We start from the raw sequence: 17,877 nt of genomic DNA, 5'->3' as shown, positions 1-17,877 counted from the left end.
CACATTTAGAGAGTTTCAATGTAAAACGTATTTACCACCATTAATCTGGACATTAGAACTTGAAAAACACTATTCTGAGGTTTTCCTAGTTAGCTAGACTTTCGGTTGTGACTGTTCTGGTCCATAGCCCAAGAGAAGTCTGTGCACAGGATCAAGAAAAAGAATAAAGAGTGCAGGAGTGCAGAGGTGCTGAGATGGGCAGAAGCATTATGATAAATGTAGAGAGAGGTGCCATTAACAACATGGATGAATTTATAATATAAGTGTATCTCTCAGAACTAAGATATGTTAAAAAGAAAAAGAGATGGTATAAAACTTTGCCACTTATTCACATTTGAAACACTCTCACTGCAGGGAATTAATATCCTTTATTTTCATGGAATGTAAACTCTCAACTTCCATTGCACAGAGCCTGAATATTATTAATAATACATTATTACTAAGTGCACTTTATTAACACCATAGAATTTATATTCTTCATGTCAATATAATCTAACGTTACAAGTAATTTAAAGGCATGGTTCATGTACATTCGATTTATATTATTTAAAATGTCTTACAAGTAGGCATTCAATAAATATATCTTCTCATTTTCTCATTTTCCCGAATATCTTTGAATTTCAGATTATTAGACTCAACTAGTAGCTGTAATTGGAAATACGGTGGATAAATTGCATTAGTAGCAGTGCTTATGAAGGCTAAAACTTTTAAAGAATAAAATTACTTTAAAGGGAAAGTCTGTCAGAAATTAAGGAATAGGGATCCCTGGGTGGCGCAGCGGTTTGGCGCCTGCCTTTGGCCCAGGGCGCGATCCTGGAGACCCGGGATCGAGTCCCACATCGGGCTCCCGGTGCATGGAGCCTGCTTCTCCCTCTGCCTGTGTCTCTGCCTCTCTCTCTCTCTCTCTGTGACTATCATGAATAAATAAATAAAATCTTTAAAAAAAAAAAGAAATTAAGGAATAACTTCCCAAACATTTTAAGCTATGCTTTGATATCACGTAGAAAAGGAAAATTCAAGACCCTAAACAAAAATTTCAATATTCTCTTGGGAGCCAGTAGAAGAAATATTAAACTATGCTGACAAACATTTATTTCTGTTAAATACCAAGAAGTAATTCCTTTTTCTTACTGAATACCATGTGAAAAATTTACCCTGAATTGTTTTTAAAATGAGAATTTTCACAACTAAGATATTATAGCCCATAGTTAATATGTATTTTATTTGATAGTGAAGATATTTCTTACCTGATTAATTAAAAACTCCTGTGGACGTTTCCAGTAATAAATTTTCAGTGATGGTGGTAATTCAATCTTTCCTTCAGGGTCTTCAAAAAAATGCTATATAAAAAATATATTGATTTTTTTCTCCATACGGTTTTATTAAAATGAAAGCAGCTTAATCCTAATAAAAATTAGTAAGCACATAGATTCGATCAGTAAATAAGCATTTTAGAGCAATTTGTGTGTTTGCTCTCAGAGCTAGTTCGTGGAGTATTTGGTGAATACTGAAGTTAATCATACTGTATTTAATGAGAAACTTTGTTGAGTAACATTTCATTGCAGAAGAAATAGTCCAAACAAGCATGAGCTGCTTCGAAATGTGAAGTAGGTATAGTAGGAAGACAATTTGGATGAGCCAGATATGGACATATTTTGCACTAAAAATATTGTGATTTCTTTTGTTTACCTGAATAAAAAGATTTTTTTAAGAATCATAAATATGATATTATGCCAATGAAATTTGTACTTTTGATCTGACTTTCATTTATTAATTTTTAAAATTAAACATTATTGGGACATAATTATAGATTCACCACATCATATGTGAAATAATAGATTTCCTGTGTTCTCTTTAGTCAGTTTCTCCCATGGTAAAATCTTACAAAACTATAGTGCAATGTCACAACCAGGATACCGACATTGACATAGTCACGATATAGAACAGTTCAGCAGCACAAGGATCCTTCCCAGGCGCTTTTTATGGCATACCCACCCTCCAACTTCCTTACCACCTGTTTTATCCCTACCACCTGGCAATCATTTATCTGGTCTCTCTTTCATTAATTTTATCATTTCAATAATGTTATATGAGGGGCACCTGGGTGGCTCAGCCAGTTAATCCGACTCTTGGTTTCAGCTCAGGTTATGATCTCAGGGTCGTGAGATCCAGCCCTGTGTTGGGTTCCATTCTCAGCATGGAGTCTGCTTGAGATTCTCTCTCTCCCTCTCCCTCTGTCCCTTCTCCTGCTCTCTCACACATTCTCTCAAATGAATAACTAAATCTTCAGAAAAATAATAATGGTATACAAATGGAATCACATAGCACGTAACCTTGCGGGTTGGCTTTTTTCCCTCTCTGCCTAATTCCATGGATATTCAATTTACTCAAGCTGTTGCATGTATCAATAGTTCGTTCTTATTTACTGCTGAGTAATATTTCATGATACAGATATTTGTTTGTTTACCATCTGTCCTATCTGGGGCTATTACTTATAAAGCTGCTATAAATTGTTGCATACAGTTTACAGGTTTTTATATGAACATAAGTTTCCATTTCTCTGAGATAAATGCCCAGGTATGCAATTAATTTATTAATTTTTGAGACCCTAATGTGGGTCAATTAGTGAGCTCTGGAGGAAGAATAATATCCAAATGTCTACTCTCAGATGCCAGCAATATAGTACATTAGAGAGACTTTAAGTAGCTACTATGTAAAAGTTCTCACAGCTCATAAGGTAGTCAGGTTGTGGGGGTGGTCCTTACAAAAAAAGAGAAAGTGCTGAGAGTACAAAAACAATGCTAATCAAGAAAGAGACAACTAAATTTCACCTGACTTAATAGTGACATGAGCACATAAATACCATTTTGTGATTTTTTATGGTAGTCATATTTTTATCCTAATGCTAGTGTAACCTGAGAAATAGTTTATATTTTAGGGTATTGTCTGAGCTTTACACAGAGCATCTATATGTATCTGGAGCATATTTAAGAGACTGGAACACTTTGGATGAAGACAAAGGTAATCCCAACATCTAGTCAAAACGATCAAAGAATGAGTCCCTGAAAAATAGGCTGAAGTTTCCAAGAGTTACAGTAGAATTCTGGGGTTGCTTCGTGTCGTTTTTTTTCCCCTTACAAATTATTAATCCAGTTATTTTAAAGTCCCTTATCTGACAGTTCCAAAGTCAGAGCTACCCGTGGATCTATTTCTATTACTTAATTTTTCCTCTTATTTTTCAGCCACTTAGTTCTGTTTCTGTTCACGTGTGGTAAATTTTGGTTGTATGATATACATGACATATAAAAATGTATATGAGCACTAAGTAATGATGTCTTCCTCCAAAGAGGAGGACTTTATTCCTTTCTGACAGATGAAGTACAAAATGAACTTTACCCCATCAACACTGAGCCTCAGCATTTGGTAGGGCTGGTGTAGTTTTGGTTTTCCCTTACTTAACACAGAATGCTATAGCTATGTTGGGGCACTAACTGAAAGGTTGAAGTGTCCAAGTCCCTTCACCTTGGTATACGCTAAATTCCAAACTCTTGCCTTAGCACCATTTCTAAGTTATTTAGCTTCCAAGCTACTGCTTTTTTACTCATTTTCTCAGCAGCAAAATCCTCACACATATAGCTTAGGATTTGGGTAAATGTCTCGAAGTAAAATTATATGCAAAACTTTCAGATTGTGTTTCTGGGATTTCAAGTTTTGGCTGCTTTTGCAGTCCCAGACAATATCTTCTCTCTCTCCAGCCCAGAGAAACTGACATAAGCCCTAAGGCTACTACTTTCTGCTTGGCCTTTAATTTTCACACCTTGAATTATTAAATGTCTTTGAGAAGAAAAAAAAAGGTAATCATCATATCATAATCTGGTATGATTCCCTTTTCTCCTATTGCTACATTAATGGTAATCTTTCCATATCATTTTGCCTTAGTTGTATTTCTTATATCCACCTTACAGTGCTTCATTAAATATATCTCATTTTGGTTTACCCATCATGTCTGTTTGTTGTTGTCACTTAGCTAAAGAAATGAGACCTGATTCTGGAATTACAGGAATGGGTTAGCTTATCTGATGCTGATTCCCTGATCATTATCCTCACATTTAAGGAAGAGACTTTCTCGAAAGTTCCAAGGCTACTTGCTAAAGGTTGGATGCTTAAGGTAATTAATCCTGGTAAAACATGGATGTTGCAAATCATGGCTAAGACCTACCATGCTGCTACATCACAGAAGTGTGATCACCAGGTTTGGGGTATCCACCACTCACTCCTGTGAAGGACTGTTGCTTCCTGAGCCATGAATGGTGTTGTAGAACAGAACTGAGTGTGGGAAACAAGGTTGCATCCCAGAAGGTACCTTCGCACTGCTGTAATAACCAGGGTTTGACCTGCTGCTCTTCTACCTTATGAAGATGGCAGAGGCAGAATGGAGTGTTGACCAAGGTTCTCATGTATCCCACTCGATTGGAATAGCCCTGATTCACCAGGAGGAGGGCTGGTGCTTCCCTAATCATGCAGTTTTATACATCTCCATAGTCCAAGGGCCACAAAATCAATTTTGGGGTCTGATGTTCAGCTAGCAATGTTCCCAAATGAAATGGGCATCGAGTAACCAGCACACAGGTTTCTGCTCCAGTCTCAGTGGTTTTCCTCCAATAAATGTTCTTCCAATAGACTTGGCCTTGTTTCAGTAACATTGATAAGTTCCAGAATTTGATGCCTAACCTTCCAGAGATCTGCAAGATTTTTTCATAGTCATCTAATAAAGGCTTACTTGCTCTCCAAGGGTCCCCAACATATTACAGGTTATATCTTATTTCCCATTCCAAAGTTTTCAGGCACTTCTGCTCTTTTCTTCCCTGTTATTACTTTACACTTTGGAGTGACTCCTCTTTAGGTCTTTTCTAGAGCTCAATGCTTAACTGAGGATTTGCAGCATCTATCTTTCTGATGTAAATTCACACTCAACCCCCATTAGTTGTAAACTTCTATTAACAATACATAGCATATGACCATTTTCATTTGAACCCAGAGAGCTCAAAATCCCTTTTCATCTAAAACTTCCACAATATTCTCTGTATGGTACAAAGAATGTATTCCCTCACAGGTTCCTAATTTGAAATTGTTCAAGTACTAACAGAATCAGCAATTAGTTACATTTATTATCTTTTGCAAACAAATTTATGTTATGAATCATGCAGTTTACAATTCTTCATTTTGTGAACAAAATGTAATTGCTAATAAGTACCATTCTAGAATTCTCTATGCAAATAAAGACACCAGAGTTCAACACGGTCATTCTGGCAATTTTGTTAGTGTTTTGAAACTGTATTGTGTTCTATAAACATTTTTATTGAATGAATCACTGCACCAAATAAATGGGTCCTATTTAAAATGCAACCCAGACTCATATCTTCAACAAAGAAGTCCTTAGAAATAGAGTGAACATTTTTAAATGGGCAAGAGAAACTAAAATCATATCATTGGAAAATGTAGGAACATCATTCTCAGCTCCAATCTCAGGGGCCTATTATGTTTAAATGTCCATCAATAAACAAAGAGTACCTGAGATTTTTACCAAATAGATCTTGGGGGTGGGGGGATATTAAGAAAGATTCAATTTTTTAATCTCACAGTAACATTGTTTAAAAATAAGTCTCCTATAATCTCCAGATTATAGCTCACAGGTGTGCTGGGGCCTCTCTCTAAATGCCTGGTTCCCAATTCTGTCCAAAATCTACTATCTAACCTGTTCTATCAATTTCCCCTTAATTTCATTACGTCTCTCCTTCTGCTTATTCAAATGTGATTAGCAAAGTTCAGGTCCACAGCTGGGAAACACAGGCAGGAAGGAGGGAGACAGATGGACCAAGACAAAATTGAAAATTTCTCTTTTGAATGGAGGCTCTGGAGAAGAATGAGTATATTCCTGTGTTAACAAATATTATTCTAAAATTTAAGACTCAAATGAACTCCAGTCATAGTCAAGTGAACTTACAAATATAGGGCTTTTTCCTGCTTTGTCCTTTTCTTTTGCACCTTTGCCGGCATCCCACTTCTCAGCATTTATGTCAGCCTCACTCCATTCTGGCCAGATCGGGAACTTCCCCTTCTTCTGCTCAACGGAACTAGGTTGTATATTACTACTAGAGATAGAGCAGGGAGGTGGGTTAGTTTTAAGTTAAATCTCTGAGGCAAAATACTGGATTCATTGCATGGTATAAAGTAAGTGATCTTGTCAGTGGTCATGCGAAAGACCTTTTTCGATAGTCTGACCTGTAGTCAGACAGCTTCTAACCCTAGCCTTAGGGTTAAAAAACTAAAATACCCAGAAAGAATATTCCATATACAAATTCTGAGCCTTAGCCCCTACTTACTAATGCAGGATCCTCATCATAAATACATAAAATGCCATAAAGGGGAACATTTATATACAACTCACACTTAAAATCCTTTACGTGTATGTTATTAATGGCTTTTTGAAGATCCGTACAAATAGAATTTTGATTTTTGCCAGTATGAGAGTATTATGTGATCATTATTTTAAACTAAACTTTGGGATACCTGGGTGGCTCGGTGGTTGGGCCTCTGCCTTCAGCTCAGGGTGTGATTCTGGGATCTGGGATCAAGTCTCCCATTGGGCTCCCTGTGGGGAGCTGTCTTCTCCCTCTGCCTGTGTCTCTGCCTCTCTCTCTCTCATCATAAAAAGATAAATAATAAATAAATTAATAAATAAAAATGTTTAGGGGTGCCTGTGTGGCTCAGTGGTTGAACATCTGCCTTTGGCTCAGGTCGTGATCCTAACGTCCTGGGATCCAGTCCCGCATGAGGCTCCCTGCAGGGAGCTGCTTCTCCCTTTGCCTGTCTCTGCCTCTCTATGCCTCTCATGAATAAATAAATAAAATCTTCAGAAATAAAATAAAAAAGCAATCTTCTTAAAAAATTAGGTAAGTAAGAAAGACAGGCCCACTCCATTTTATAAACCACATTCTTAAACCACTGTCCATCCTTTCAGACTAATGTGGAAGGATATATATTTCTTTTTCAAAAATAATATCATTCAGCATATTCTTCTTATAAACTATTTCTTTCAATTTATCAGCATATTGCAAATAGTTCTTCTGTCAATGAGAATTTATAAAATACAAATTTAATTATTGTAGACTGTTCCATTGTATAAATATACTGCCTCTCATTTAATTAAGTTTCTATATTTAAAAATTTGAAGGTTTTGATTTAAAAATTTTTTCACTATCATAAACAAGACTTTGATTGCTATCCTTATTGCCAAATCTTTGCATATATTATTATTTCTTTTCTTAGGATAGATTTTAGTAAGAAGATTTACAGTGCCCAGATATATACATATTTAAAGTTTGTGATTTTTTTTTTTTACTAATTAACTACAGAGAGGTTGGACTTGTTTTATACACTTATTATCAAAATGTTACAATTTCATATCTTTAAACTTTGACTTTTTAAAAAATTTAAAAATTAAACTTTTAAAATTTATTTATTTTTAAGATTTTATTTATTTATTCATGAGAGACACACAGAGAGAGGCAGAGACAATAGCAGAGGGAGAAGCAGGCTCCTCTCAGGGAGCCCAATGTGGGACTCAATCCCCAGACCCCAGGATCATGCCCTGAGCCAAAGGCAAACGCTCAACCACTAAGCCACCCAGGCATCCTTATTCTTTTTAAGATTGATTTTATTTATTTATTTATTTATTTATTTATTTATTTATTCATTCATTCATTCATTCATTCATTCATTCATGAGAGAGAGAGAGGGAGAGGCAGAGACACTGGCAGAGGGAGAAGCAGGCTCCATGCAGGGAGCCTGATGTGGGACTTGATCCCGGGACTCCAGGATCACACCCTGGGTGGAAGGCAGGCGCTAAAGCCACCCAGGGATCCCTGTCCCTACTTTTTTATTATTGTAAGTTTTAAAGTCTAAAATATGTGCCTTGTTTAATTTTTCAAGTTTTAACTATGAGTGAGCCTGGAACCCTGCTCCAGACCCTGGGATAAGCAGTGAGCAAACAACTAAAATATCTACCCTTCTAGAGTGATGAAGTTTTGGAAAATAGGTGAGGTCTGGAGCTGACAACCAAGAAAGAATTCTTGAGACATCTTTGGTGCAACGTGGTGGTTTTATTAAAGCACGGGGACAGGACCCATAGGCAGGGAGAGGTGCTGCCCTGGGCCTGTGAGGGGTGGCTGATTATATACCTGGGAGTTGGGAGGAGTTTGAGGATAGTGTACTCTCCAAGGAATTTTGGAAGCAAGGTTTCCAGAACCTTGGGAGGGCTAGCTATTGTTGGGAAAAGGTCACTTATTACTGTCTAATAAAACCTGAGTCATGAGACCCTTCAGATGTACCATGTGCTTGGGGGATGATTGCCAACATGTATCTTGGGGGTTTAGAGATAAAGGAAATCTCTAAAGGAATTTTTATATGTTAAAGTAGGCTTACAGGCTCCTGGGGGGTGGGCTAAGATTGCCTTTTGCCCTTAGCAAAGTATGAACATTGAGGCAGTTGAGTCCATAGGGGAATGTCCCTCTGCCTATTTCAAGGACTTGTCGATGTGCTGCCCCACGCTCGGGTCTTGTCCTCAGCTAGCCCTGTGTTCTCCCATCATAGAGTTCATATGCTAGTGGGTGGAGACACAAAATCACAGCATAAAATAAGTAAAATATATAGTATATTAGAAAGCAAAAAATACTAAACAGAAATATAAAATAGGAAGGAGAACTGAAGAGTTGATACACAATTTTTAATACAGTGGTTAAAGAAAGCACTCCATAATAGGGTAATACAGGTAAGTATTACAGGGTAATACAGGGTAAGTCAATAGTGAAAGAACATAAAGGATTGAGGCACCTAGATGGCTCAGTTGTTTAAGTGTCTGCCTTCAGTTCAGGTCATGATCCCAGGTTCCTGAGATCTAGTCTGCATCTGGCTGCCTGCTCAGCAGGGGGTCTGCTTCTCCCTCTGCCTTTACCCCCCTCCCTCCTCATGTTCGGTCTGTCTCAATCACTCTCTCTCTCTCTCTCTCTCTCAAATAAATAAATAAATAAAATCTTAAAAAAAAAAGAACATAAAGGATTAAGCTGTGTGGATCTGTGGGAAAACTGTTCTGGATACGGGAAACAGCAGGTACAAACAGCAATGCAGAACCTTCCAGATGCAGAAAGCATCCTGGCTTACTTGAAGAATAAAAATTCAGTGTGGCTGAAGGAAAGTAAAAGGAGATACTTTCAGAGAGGTAACAGGAGATGCAGAGATTATGAAGGTGATCTAAGCCAGAGAAAAGACATGGGTTTCCCTAGGTGAGAAGGGAAGCCAACGGAGAGTTTTGAGCAGGAAATTTTGTGGGGTTTTATTGTTGTTTTGGGTCTTTTTTTAAAGATTTTATTTATTTGAAAGACAGAGAGAGTAAACGAGAGAGAGAGAGAGAGAGCACAGGCACGAGCAGGGGCAGAGGCAGAAGTAGAAGCAGACCCGCCACCGAGCAGGAAGCCCGACAAGAGGACTCATGACCTAAGCCGAAGACAAAAGCTTAACAGACTGAGCCACCCAGGTGCCCCAAGCAGGAAATTTTGTAATCATTCTTGCTGCTCTATTGAGAAGAGGCCAAAGGAAACAAGACAGAGAATTTAGAGGGCACTGAGGGGCACCTCCCTCGCCCTCCCTCTGCCTATGTCTCTGCCTCTCTCTGTGTGTCTGTCATGAATAAATAAATAGAAGGCACTGAAATAACAGGTGAGAGCTAATGGTGATTTGGACCAGGGTTGCTAACAGTAGAGGAGGGAAGAGAGTCCCCTGTTTTTAAGATAAAGCCAATAGATTGAGTTGATATTTCCTGCAAAACAGAAGACTATGGGATAGGGCAAACCTGAGGTTAAGAGTAAGCAGCATTTCACTTTTCAATTATTGTGTTTTAAATGTTTATCACATGTTTGTGGAGATGTTGAATAGTTAGTTAGACATAGGATTCTGAGACTTTAGGAGAAAGGATTTTTCTAAAAGTGAAAATTTGAACCATCAGCATTTAGATGATGTTTAAAGTCTTAAGACTGGGTTAAATCACCAACAAAGTGCCTATACCTAAGGAACAGGCACTCCCAGGAAGGCTAATCAAAACACCTAACAACTGGTAAGGAATGAGCATTGACCAACCCTCAAAGCCTCCAGATATGCCAGACATTATTTACTTTAATAATGGGATCAGGGATGTAAGGACCTCAGGGTAGGTCAGGGACTCTAGGAAAGAGGCAGAAATGTCTGGGGCTCCTGGTTATTAGTAAGGTTATTGGTAAGGCTACTCAATAATCAATATTAAAATATTTCAATAGTCTATCAATACAGCGGTCTACTTGCCCTGATACTCCACATGAAAAGTCAGAAAGAGTAGGAAGAAAACAGAAAAGCAGTCCATGAGTGGTGGGCAGAATAATGCATCCTCTCTCCCCGCCCCCCCTACCCCTGGCCCCACCAACACATCCACACCCTAATCTCCAGAACTGGGGGATCTGTTACCTTCCATGGCAAGAGAGAGTGTGTAGACAACTTTAAGTATTTGAGATGGGAGGTTATCCTGGTCTATCTGCATGGGCTCAATGTAATCACAGTTGTTCTCAAAAGTGAAAGGAGACAGAAGTAGTCAGAAGGAGATTTGATTCTGGAAGCATGAATAGAAAAATGCAAAACTGCTGGTTCTGAAGACAAAAGGAGGAGGCCACATGCCAAAAAGAGGGCGTGGTATCTGGAAGGTGCAAAAGGCAAGGATATGGATTCTCTCTGTGAGCCTCCAGAAAGGAATGCAGCCCTGCCAGTGCCTTAATGTTAGCTCAGTGAGACCCATTTTGGACTTTTGACCTCTGGAATTGCACAATAACAGTTTTATATTGTTTAAGCCACTAAGTTTGTGGTATTTTATTATGACAGCATTGAGAAACAGTGGTAGGAATAAAACAGTAGAGGGTTTTACCTTGGATGCCAAGTAAAACATTTTTTAAAGTAAAAAAATGCACAACAGATCTAAATGCTGGTAGTAGATCAACAATTGAAATATGAAAAAATAAACAAGAAGGTTAAAGGTCTTTCCTGGTTTCACTTTTTGGGGCTGGGGTGGGAGGGACTTTCTGGAACACCCTATCTAGTATAGCAAACTCTATATTCTTTTATATTGTTTCATTTTTCTGGCACTTGGCAGTTGTCTCACTAATCTTTCCGTGTTTGTGTGCCTCCAAGGTAGGCTTTTTTTTTTTTTTTTTTTTCAAGGTAGGCTTTTTAAGTTCCATGGGTAGGATCACAGAAACAGTGCCTGGATAACATAGGAAATCTGTCTCCCTGGCTCTCTGTCATCTCTTTACATGAAGTAAAGGGATGAATGCTCTTATGTATATGTCTATCATTTCTAATTAGAACTGTTTCAAGGTTTTACGCATAGGTAGAGATTGATCAGATGGCTCACCAGTCCTGTTTTCCATTTCTTATGTTTCCCATACTCCTTTGCAATTTGGCTAGTACTTTGTGGTGGTGTTTTGGACAATAGCATCTGGGAAGATGTGTTGTATCCCACCTTTAGGCTTATAAAACATCTGTGAGGCACTTGTCAGCATGGCTTATTTAGCACATACAGAGCCACTACAAAACTCCTGATCATACCCTAGTATACACGAGAAATATCCTTTATTGTGTGATTGGGGGGTTGTGTGATATTGTAGCTAGTGTTGATTAGCTTCCTACTTGCTTCTTTGGTATTGTAGCTAGTTAACATCCATCACCACACATAGCTACAAAATCTTTTTCTTATGAGAATTTTAAAAGTCTACTCTCTTAGCAATTTTCAAATATGCAATATAGTATTATTAACTATAGTCATTATGCTGTACATTACATCCTCATGACTTAGTTATTTTATAACTGGAAGTTTATACCTTTTGACCACCTTCACCCATTTTTGCCTAACTCCTGCCTCTGGCAAACACTCATTCACATTTTTCAAAGGCTTTTAATCATGATAAATTCATTCCAGTCACAAATATATAATATACACAGTATATTTATTTATATATCTATGTTAGTTACATATATATATATATATATATATATAATCATCTTAACACCTTTGTATTGTTGCTTACTTAATATATCATTTTCGTGTCAGACTCTTCTGTCCAACTTGGCCTGCTGTTATAAATTTGCTTGTGCTGCTGCTTCTCTTTTCCCCAGGAGCACCTTTATATTTTATATTTCTACTCTGGAAATCAGCCTATTGTCTGGTTATGCAGAACTTTTTTCTCCCTCCAAATATCAGTTTCCTTTAGAATATCATTTGGCATTTTGATACCAGAATGTGTATGATATACAGGATGTGTATTATAAGCACTCCGCATTGACTGTGTTAAGTTTTTAAAAAACAATAAATTTCCATTAATATATTTTATTTACAAATTTATAGCCTCTTTTAAAAGTGTCAGTGCCATTTCCCCTGTCTCAATAGCGTATTTAGACTCACTGTGTAGAAGGGAGTATTTAGCCATATATTTTGAGGATATATTTATATTTCAAATCTTATGCAATTTTTAATTTTAATGTATTGAATCATTTACTAGTCCTTGAATATATTGCTATATGAATAAAATAGTGTATCCCCCTGATTTTTCAGTGTGTCAAGTTTGATTTCTTGGCCTATATAATTTTCTAGAATTTGGGAACATTTATTTCCTGGTATTACCAGTTCCTAAATCTTCAAAAGTCTTGAATTGCTTCTGTGTTTAAAGATTAGCTTGCTCTCAGAATTGATGAGACCAGGAGTCATGTGCTTTGCGTATTTAAGGGTATCGGCTGTACGACAGCAGTAGACACATTCTCTCAGTCAACATCAAAGGCATACTGCGCTGACAGTTTCAAATGCAACATATTTGTGCATGATCTTTTGAAGTCTACAGTATATTTGACATTGGGCTATATTTGACTATTGTTTATATTGTGTTTAACACTGTAGGTGAGCTATTGGGCTGGTATAAGGTACCTCAAATGAGTCTTTTTTTAAGTGATCTTCAATATAGATGGAATCAAATTTGACATGTTACAAGGAAAGTAGGCCAATTAGTGATAAAGCTTAATAGCTTAAGGGAAGGAGCCAGCACATTTACTTACACTTGACAGAATGAAGAGGGAAGCAAAATATAATCTTAGCAGACTCTTTATGTTTTTAAGAAATTAGATACTCCTTTTACAAAAATAGCTTTTAAGATATGGAACTTCCCAAATGAGTTAAATTTTACCATGATTTTGATGGATACAAAGTCACCAACTTCTTTTTATCTGTATGGTTGTAGGAACACTCCATAAAACAGAGGTCCTATAATGTACTATTTTATGCCTTGATTTTTCTATTAATATTATGAAAAATGTCCCTTCCTTCCTGAAAACTATTCTAGTCTTCTTTTTCTCAGTTTGTTTTACATGCTATATAGAAATCCTCCTTTAAATGTATATGTCTTTAGACTTTCTTTTCCAGCAGAGTGGATTAAGATAAAAAAAGTATTACCTACAAATGCCTACATAAAGAAATAAAAATCTTCAGGATCCAGAAATGAAGAGGGAACTGAAAGTCAGAATGTTGTAACTCTAAGCTGAAGCTGTAGCTTCCCTGGGGAAGTCTTAGCAGTCTTATGAATGTAGAGTCTTTTGTTTTAACATACATAGGACAAACGAGGAAAGGGAGTGCTCCAACCTTAGATAAAGGCACGACTTTCCAAAAGTTTAATTATTTTTGTTTATTTTTTTCAAAGTTGTTTTTGTTGTTGGTGGTGGGATTTTTTTGTTTTGTTTTGTTTTTGTTTTCATTAGAGACAAAAAGACAGATGCAGAAACGTAGGCAGAGGGAGAAGCAGGCTCCCTGCAGGGAGCCCAATGAGGAACTCGATCCCAGGACCCAGGATTCACCATCTGAGCTAACGGCAGATGCTCAACAACTGAGCCACCCAGGTTCCCCAGTTTAATTCTTTGTAAAAAGGTGAATAAAAAAATCTGCCCTATAATCTTAGATGATAAGAAAGCTAGATTTTCTATGCTTAGTGTTTGGCTGAAAAAGGAAATAAAAAAAATCTTCCTTGAGAAATGGAAACCTTTGGACTAAAACTTACGTAGGTTTGAGATCTGACTTTAAAGTCATATGGGTTTCTGGATGGCTTATTTACATGAGATACCTGAACGAAGAAAATTCCATATTACATTGAAAAAACAATCTTTCAATACAGGATTACCTTGGGGAGAGGGGATTGGAGGAAAAAAATACCCTGAGAAGGATGGGCTCATAATAAAAGTGTCCTAAAAGGCAAGAATATACAAAAATATTCAGAAATCACAACAAAAAAGAATCGAGCGTCAAAAATTTAAGATAGTAGAGAAATAATCTATAAGTAATTTACCATGTATATGCTTATAATGATATAAAAGAAGAAATTCAATCCCTGAAAGAAGAATTATACCCTTTATATTTGTCAACATTAACAATCAAAGCTAGCTACAATATCAAAGAAGCAAGTAGGAAGTAATCAATGCTAGCTACAATATCACAAAACCCCCAATCACACAATAAAGGATATTTCTCATGTATACTAGGGTATGATCAGGAGTTTTGTAGTGGCTCTGTATGTGCTAAATAAGCATTCTTGGCTCCTTCCATCTTGTGGCTTTACCATTTTCTAAGATCTTCTCTGAAGGCTTGAGCCATGCTGACAAGTGCCTCACAGGATGTTTTATAAGCCTAAAGGTGGGATACAACACATCTTCCCAGATGCTATTGTCCAAAACACCACCACAAAGTACTAGCCAAATTGCAAAGGAGTATGGGAAACATGGGAAACATAAGAAATGGAAAACAGGACTGGTGAGCCATCTGATCAATCTCTACCTATGCATAAAACCTTGAAACAGTTCTAATTAGAAATGATAGACATATACATAAGAGCATTCATCCCTTTACTTCATGTAAAGAGATGACAGAGAGACAGGGAGACAGATTTCTTATGTTATCCAGGCACTGTTTCTGTGATCCTACCCATGGAATTTACAAAGCCTACCTGTGGAAGCAGACAAACACGGAAAGATTAGTGAGACAACTGCCAAGTGCCAGAAAAATGAAGCAATATAAAAGGATATAGAGTTTGCTATACTAGAAAGGGTGTTTCTAAACATATTTAAATACTTGGTAAGTTTGCTACTTTATTTCTCTTTTCTTGGGTGTGATTTCTTTTTTTGTAATTTATTTACTGATAGTTCTTCATAATTTTAATTTTTTTCTTTTTAATGTTTTTAGTTCATATTTTGCAGATATCTACAAAAAGGTATTTAAATATGTTTAGAATCACCAAAAAGATAAAGGAGGGAAAGTTCTACTTTGCAACAAGCACAGAAAGATATTAAGCAATCAAACAAAAAATGAGATCAATGTGAACAAAGAGATATTGATTGGGAAATTTTATCAGTGACAGTTCAGCTATTGAAAGAATAGACTAAATAAGGCCAAAGAAAGGAGAGGACTAATGATTTAGAAGGTAGAATGTTTAAAATCAAGTGTTTGAAACAGACTCTTAACTACAGAGACCTAATTGAGGTGATGGGGGTGGGGGGAGAGAGATTAAATAGGTGATGCAGATGAAGGAAGGCACTTGTGATGAGCACCAGGTGATGCATGGAAGTGCTGAATCATTCACTATACTGCACTCCTGAAGCTAATATCACTCTATATGTTATCTAACTAGAATTTAAATAAAAGCTTAAAAAAATAAAATCAAGTGTTTGCATTAAAAGATAGAAAATGTGAACTACACAAGTGGATAGATTGAAAAACTCTAGTGTATGCCTATGAGGAGGCCCAGACAAAATAGCTAGAATGAGGATGAGGAGAAATATCTGGAAATATGACTGCTGAATAATATTCAGAATTGAAAGGCACGTCTTCAGATGGAAAAAAGTACAAGCAATAACAAAGGATAAAAGGGAGGTCAAGGGGTAGAAATCTACATCTAGACACATCAACTGAAAATTATGGATAAATGATAAAGATGAAAATCTATACATAAAGAAATGAAAAATTACCTAAATATAAAAACAATCAAATTGACAGCAATAACAGTCATGGCAAAGCAAGGAAATGATGTCATCAAAGTTGATGATGTAAAATAACTGTTAATCTTGAAATTAAGATCCAATTAAACTCTTATTTTAAAATGAGGTAGAAACATTTATCTTGAATTAAATAAAAACATTTAAAATTGTGAGTTTCCCATAATAGATTCCTATAAAAATACTTACTGAAGGATTTCTCTCAGAAAAACAGGAAATGAACCCAGATTGAAAGTGTGGGCTACAAGTAGCAATGGTAAACAAATGTGTCAATATAACATTTGGTAAAATTCTAAAAAGTATTTCCTACTAGCAAATAATGATAATAACTTTATGTTTTTAAAAGCTATCAAAAATAAATGAAGTCGGAAAGGGAGTTCTGATGGACATTAAGGTGCCTGGTTTTGCTTTAGGAATAATGTTGAGTAACTGTAGACTGACTACATAGGAAAGTATCTGAAGATAAATGTGTTTTAAAAGTAAAGATTGTCTTAGTCAGTTTGGGCCAGGGACTATGTGGCTTATAAACAACGGAAACTTATTCCTCATAGTTCTGGAGCCCAGAAATCTGACATCAAGGTGTCAGCATGGTCAGATTCTGATAAGAGACATCTTCTGGGTTGCATATGTCCAAGTCTTCTCTGTGTATCATCACATGGTAGAAAGAGGGCTAGATAGTTCTGTTGTCTTCTTCTGTTTTTTAAAAAGATCTATTTATTTATTTGAAAGAGGGTGTGCACACGAGTGGGGGGATGGGTAGAGAGAGAAAAATCTTCAGATTCCCCGCTGAGCATGGAACCCCATATGGGGCTCAATCCCATAACCCATGAGATCATGACCTGAGCCGAAACCAAGAGTCATATTCTTAACCAACTGAGCCACCCAGGTGCCCCCTCTCAGTCCTCTTCATAAAAGGATGCCAATCCCACTCATGAAAGCATCACATTCATGACCTCATTACCTCTTAAATGCCCCATATCCAACACCGTGACATTTGGATTAGGGTTTCTATATGCAACTTCTAGGGTAAGCAAACATTCAATTCATTGCAAAGATACTTCAAGAAATAAAATATAAAACTTCCGAACTTAGAAAGAACGGATCTGACGTTAGGGAATAACTCAGTGTAAACTCTGCCTTAGGTAGACAGGGAATTGAGAATGCAGAATTCTTTTAAGTAAGATCAAATCAACCAATCTGTCTGGAGACTAAGACATTTTAGAAAAATACTGTTTCAGAATGAGAAAGGAATTTCACTCAACCAACAGTTCACTTATTTTTAACTAACATTTATTGAACACCTGCTCTGTGACAAGCGCTGTGCTAGATGATAGGGTTACAGGCTCATAAATACATGTCTCTGCTCTTGAGTTTATTTTGGAACTCAAACAGGTAAACAGATGATTTCAATATAATGTAGTATATGCAGAGATGGAAGTATTCACAGATGGCATTGTGCCCAATGTAAGGCAATTAGGAAAAACTTCCTGCGATAAATAGCATCTGAGCTGTTCTGAAAGATAATGAGAAATTTTCCAGGTTGTAAAGGCAGAAAGGGCATCAGTAAGAAAAGAGAATGGCAGAAGAGACCGTACAGAGGCAAGATATAGCAGAGTACAGAAAACTATGAGCTTTTCAGAACTGCATGAGCATATAGTATAAACCAGTGAGGAAATTAGGTTAGAAAGAAATACAAGGCAAGCAGGCAGCCAGCTCCCCACT

General features: G+C 36.8%; 1 protein-coding gene across 3 annotated transcripts in view; it reads right to left on the bottom strand.

Moving 5' to 3' along the window:
• ADGB (androglobin) overlaps positions 1 to 17,877 on the bottom strand; it is a 162,651-nt gene that overhangs the window by 132,196 nt on the left and 12,578 nt on the right. For 2 of the 3 annotated variants that reach the window (XM_038526280.1, XM_038526278.1), the window contains exons 2-3: positions 6,005 to 6,152; positions 1,248 to 1,340 (exon numbers count right to left, since the gene is read on the bottom strand). In XM_038526280.1, coding sequence (XP_038382208.1) covers positions 1,248 to 1,340; positions 6,005 to 6,152 — 241 coding nt within the window. The remainder of the gene's footprint in view (positions 1 to 1,247; positions 1,341 to 6,004; positions 6,153 to 17,877) is intronic. The other variant, XM_038526279.1, reaches the window with a different exon arrangement.

Source organism: Canis lupus, chromosome 1, assembly GCF_011100685.1.
Source record: "Canis lupus familiaris isolate Mischka breed German Shepherd chromosome 1, alternate assembly UU_Cfam_GSD_1.0, whole genome shotgun sequence".
Classification (NCBI taxonomy): Eukaryota; Metazoa; Chordata; class Mammalia; order Carnivora; family Canidae; genus Canis; species Canis lupus.
The sequence above is the reverse complement of the archived record's forward strand: the minus strand, read 5'-3'. Positions and strand labels throughout refer to the sequence as shown.